The sequence below is a fragment of the Akebia trifoliata genome, chromosome 6 (assembly GCF_017979445.1).
Source record: "Akebia trifoliata isolate Shusen 1 chromosome 6, ASM1797944v1, whole genome shotgun sequence".
Classification (NCBI taxonomy): Eukaryota; Viridiplantae; Streptophyta; class Magnoliopsida; order Ranunculales; family Lardizabalaceae; genus Akebia; species Akebia trifoliata.
Genome location: NC_141380.1, coordinates 4747689 through 4752816, shown reverse-complemented (window position 1 = coordinate 4752816; position 5128 = coordinate 4747689). Strand labels below are relative to the sequence as shown.

Genomic DNA, 5128 nt, shown 5'->3' with positions numbered 1-5128 from the left:
TAGTACATTAAAATGGAGATTACAAAACTCACTAATGATTTTCTGACTTGAAAAGATTTACTCGATTTATACGTGATTGATGTGATAAGGGTACAAAACTATTGATCTTTTTTCCTTTTGTATCTCGAAGAAAAAGATCTATGATTATGTGCCTTACCATGTCAGTCTTACAAAGATCAAGTAAGTCTTTTCGAGTTAAAATATCATGAGTCAATAAATAAAAAGTTTTTTTACTAGGTTGGTGTGCAACCAGCTAATAGCGGATGAGATAATAACAAGAGAAATGCATGTTTCATAGGGGAAAGCTTTCAGATCTCAGCCGTTCGTTTAGCAAATTTTACTTTATAACATCGATGACGCGTTGCTTTCGCCCACTCGATCTACCCCTCCAGTAAAAAACTCACTATTTTTTAATTAACTTCACACGATTGTCATGAAGGCACGTGTTAGTATTATAAACCTTACGATTAAAAAAAGATCTTGCGGCCATGAATAGTTTTCAACTAACTAGGCGGCTTCTCCACCTAACGCCATCTTTCTCCCCCGAGTTTCTATTTAAAGATGCAAAAACTGGTGTACAAGATCAGGGAAATTCAACCCAAAATCGATTTTCCCACCTCAAAATCGATCCAACAACCTTCTCTGCTTCTAAGCTCTCTCTCCTCACAGAAACCCATTTCTGCTCTGTTTTTTTCTCTCTCAATTTGCTTCTTTAGAAACCAAAGATCTTAAAAATTTGATCTTTTTTAGACCCCATCTTCGTAAAAATCATTTCTTTCAAGTTTTTCTCGTCTGAGTCGATCAAATCGAAATTTTAAAGTCCCCCCCTTATCTCTCTCCCCTCTACAGAAACCCATTTCTTGCTCTGTTCTACTTCAAGAACTCTTCTTTAAATCTTCTATTTATTTTTTTTTCAAGATTTTCGAATCGAAAAATATGTCTAGTGAAATCAAAGTAAATGGTCACACAAATGGTTCGATTTCGATCGAAAGTTTCTGCAATAAAGACCCATTAAATTGGGGAATGGCGGCAGAGTCTCTAAAGGGAAGTCATCTTGATGAGGTTAAGAGAATGGTGGAGGAATTTAGAAAGCCAGTTGTGAGACTTGGTGGAGAGACGTTGACCATATCTCAGGTGGCTGCGATTGCCGTACGTGAAGCCGGAATCAGAGTTGAGTTGTCAGAGTCGGCGAGGGAAGGAGTGAAAGCTAGCAGTGATTGGGTCATGGAGAGCATGAGCAAAGGGACTGATAGCTATGGAGTCACAACTGGGTTTGGTGCAACTTCACATAGAAGAACCAAACAAGGAGGAGCTCTTCAGAAAGAACTTATTAGGTAAAAATTTGAACTTTTTATGTCTAACTTTAAGGCCCTGTTTGGATTTTTCATAGGTTTCTGCTTCAAAGAATTGATATTTTTTTTAGGGGTTAGGTGAGGGGAAGTAGGTTCTTTGTGGCAATGTTTTAAAAGTCAGACCAATTATCAAACTTAAATTTTGCACAACTGGTCTGACCGAGGTTCAATTTGGTCGGACCGATTTCTATTAATTAATTAATTAAGTTATTTAATGTTCATGGATTTTCAGTTTTTCAATTTATGAAAAATCCTAAAAAAAAGATTTGTGACTTAATATTTGATAACTAAAAAGTCATTGTAGATTTTTTATTTAGATTTAAGAAAGTTTTTTTTTATTTAGTTAAAGATCCCTAAAAAATAAAAATAATTTAGTAAAGTTACTGATTTTATTTATTGATATAGTTATTAGAGTTTAGTAGTTTCTATATTTAAGATTTTATCTTTTTTTCAATATAAATCTAAAATGATTGATTTTCAGATTTTATCTTATTTTTTTGCAAGAGAATCTAAGAATGAATCCTTAAAATTTGAAATAATTTATAATTTTCAAAAAAAAAAAAAAAGGAAAAACTTTGGAAAAAAAAAAAAAACAGAGTAATAAGGGAATAAATGAGAAAAAATCGGAAAAATAATATTATATATATATATATATATTAAAATTCATGAAAAAAATATATTCATAATGTAATGTATAATAAATTTAACATTTATTCTAAGTTTATAATATATTTTTGAGCGAAAAATATTATTAAATATTTATGTATGAAACATGTTCCCACACATAATTATATATTTTATGATGAGAAAAAAAAATCTAACAATCAATGTGTCATTTTTTAAATTAGTTTTAGATTGTGTTTAGCTTCAGAATAATTAAGAATTAAAATTGGTCGGACCCGGGTCGGATCTAGATCGGACTCGGATCAAACAATGACCATATCCGAATCCATCGAGTCGGTCAGTCGGATTGGGTCAGGTTTAATAGACATCTACGGATTCAGAGAAATTACCTCTAGAATAGACTCAGTCAGGTTGGAAAATGTTAGGTCAAGGGTCATTAAATCATATTCTATCCGCTTTTTATTTGGATCCACTCGAAGGATTCAAATTTGTTTCTCGGATTACGGGTCTAATCCGACCCATTTTCTGTCCTAAGAATAATATTGATTTTTTTTTTCGAGTAAAAGAAATATTTTTCCATGCGGATTGAACAGGAGAATATTTTCTTCAAAGATAAGAAAATCATTCTTTCAAGAAAAATAGATTTCAAGCAAAAAAACTCATAATGAAATACATATAATAATTTCATTTTCCTAGAAATACTATTTTCCTTGCAATTACATACCTTTGTAAAACTAAATTTCTTGGTAGATTAGTGTTGCTAATTTCATTTTTTTTTTTTTTTTTGAATTTTGTTGCTCTAGATTCTTGAATGCTGGAATATTTGGCAATGGGACTGAATCTTGCCACACATTGCCTCACTCTACAACAAGAGCAGCTATGCTAGTGAGGATCAACACACTCCTCCAAGGATACTCAGGAATCCGTTTTGAGATCTTAGAAGCCATCACTTCCTTCCTTAATCACAACATCACCCCATGTTTGCCTCTTAGAGGCACCATCTCCTCATCAGGCGATCTTGTCCCTTTATCGTACATCGCTGGGCTCTTAACGGGTCGACACAATTCTAAATCCGTGGGACCCAATGGGCAATCTCTTGATGCTACACAAGCCTTCCACCTAGCTGGGATCAATGGTGGATTCTTTGAATTACAGCCAAAGGAAGGCCTAGCTTTGGTTAACGGCACCGCGGTGGGGTCAGGATTGGCGTCAATGGTTTTATTCGACACGAATATCCTAGTTGTCCTATCGGAAGTCTTATCGGCAATGTTCGCAGAAGTCATGCAAGGTAAACCAGAATTTACGGACCATCTGACTCACAAATTGAAGCATCACCCAGGCCAAATTGAGGCTGCAGCCATCATGGAACATATTTTAGATGGGAGCTCTTATGTGAAAGCAGCTCAAAAGCTACATGAAATTGATCCTCTTCAAAAGCCAAAGCAAGATCGATACGCTCTCCGTACTTCACCTCAATGGTTGGGCCCACTAATCGAAGTGATTCGATCATCCACGAAATCGATCGAACGGGAAATCAACTCTGTTAATGATAACCCATTGATTGATGTATCGAGGAACAAGGCCTTACATGGTGGGAATTTCCAAGGCACTCCTATAGGTGTCTCCATGGACAATACCCGATTGGCGATTGCTGCAATTGGGAAACTAATGTTTGCTCAATTTTCCGAACTTGTTAATGATTTTTACAACAATGGGTTGCCTTCAAATCTATCGGGTGGAAGGGATCCAAGCTTGGATTATGGGTTCAAAGGTGCAGAGATTGCAATGGCGTCCTATTGTTCCGAACTCCAATTCCTCGCTAATCCCGTCACTAATCATGTTCAAAGTGCAGAGCAACATAACCAAGATGTGAACTCCTTGGGCTTGGTATCTTCAAGAAAAACAGCTGAAGCAGTCGATATATTAAAGCTCATGTCATCGACTTTCTTAGTTGGGATTTGCCAAGCAATCGATTTAAGGCATTTGGAGGAAATTTTTAAGAGCGTAGTCAAGAACACAGTGAGTCAAGTAGCCAAGAGAGTTCTAACAATGGGTGTTAATGGAGAGCTTCACCCTTCAAGATTTTGTGAGAAAGACTTACTCAAAGTTGTTGATCATGAATATGTCTTCAACTACATCGATGACCCATGCAGTGCCACGTACCCATTAATGCAGAAACTAAGGCAAGTTCTTGTCGAACATGCGATGAACAATGGCGATAACGAGGCGAATTCAAGTACTTCTATCTTCCAAAAGATTGGAATCTTTGAGGAGGAATTGAAGACCCTTTTGCCAAGAGAAATCGAGAGTGCGAGGAGCGCATATGAGAATGGGAACCCAGTAATCCTGAACCGGATTAAGGAATGTAGGTCGTACCCATTGTACAAGTTTGTGAGGGAAGAATTGGGAACAGGACTTCTAACCGGAGAGAAGGTTCGATCACCTGGAGAGGAATTCGAGAAATTGTTTACTGCCATGAACGAGGGGAAGATGATCGATCCACTGCTCGATTGTCTAAGGGATTGGAATGGTGCACCTATTCCAATTTGTTAGAACATTTTATTGTTTTAGTGGAAATTATTTCTATTCTCTTTTATCTTATGCACCTTATGTATTATTAATCATAATCAGTATTTTGACCATCATTGTCTCTCTCTATTTATTTTTCTATAAGGACCATCTTTGTGTACGTCTTGTATCTTTCTTTTCTCTCCATTGTGTAACATCATTAGTAACTTTTTTTGGTGCACAAAAATGAGGGTCTTTCATGAAAGTGGTGGAATATTTTGCAAAAATTACTGAATTAGATATACTTTTTTAATATTTATAAAAATGACCATAAACCCAAACTCACACTTATTCTTTTGTACTAAAAGGACAACAATCACATTTGATATTTACTTATTTACCCCTCCTTTGAACTTACTTTTTATTCAAGGGCATAAAGGTAAATTTATCAACTCGTCTATATATCAAATAATTATAATGAAATTGGTACTATGATTATTTTCATATACATTCAAAAGAAACTATGCTTAGTCAATTTTTTTGCAAAATAAATAAATGATGAGGGCCACAAAAAAAAGGATTCTTAATGTTTGGGGTGTATGAAATTGTCACTCCTGACTCTTAAGACTACATGTAATTAGATC

The 5128-nt window shown here is 35.3% G+C and overlaps 1 protein-coding gene across 1 annotated transcript; it reads left to right on the top strand.

Annotated features, from left to right (window-relative positions):
- Positions 1 to 574: 574 nt before the first annotated feature.
- Positions 575 to 4665, top strand: LOC147399787 (phenylalanine ammonia-lyase-like). Its single transcript, XM_086445269.1, has 2 exons — positions 575 to 1334; positions 2780 to 4665. Exons 1-2 carry the CDS (start codon positions 937 to 939, stop codon positions 4527 to 4529), a joined length of 2148 nt encoding a protein of 715 aa, XP_086301395.1. The 5' UTR covers positions 575 to 936; the 3' UTR covers positions 4530 to 4665.
- Positions 4666 to 5128: the final 463 nt, after the last annotated feature.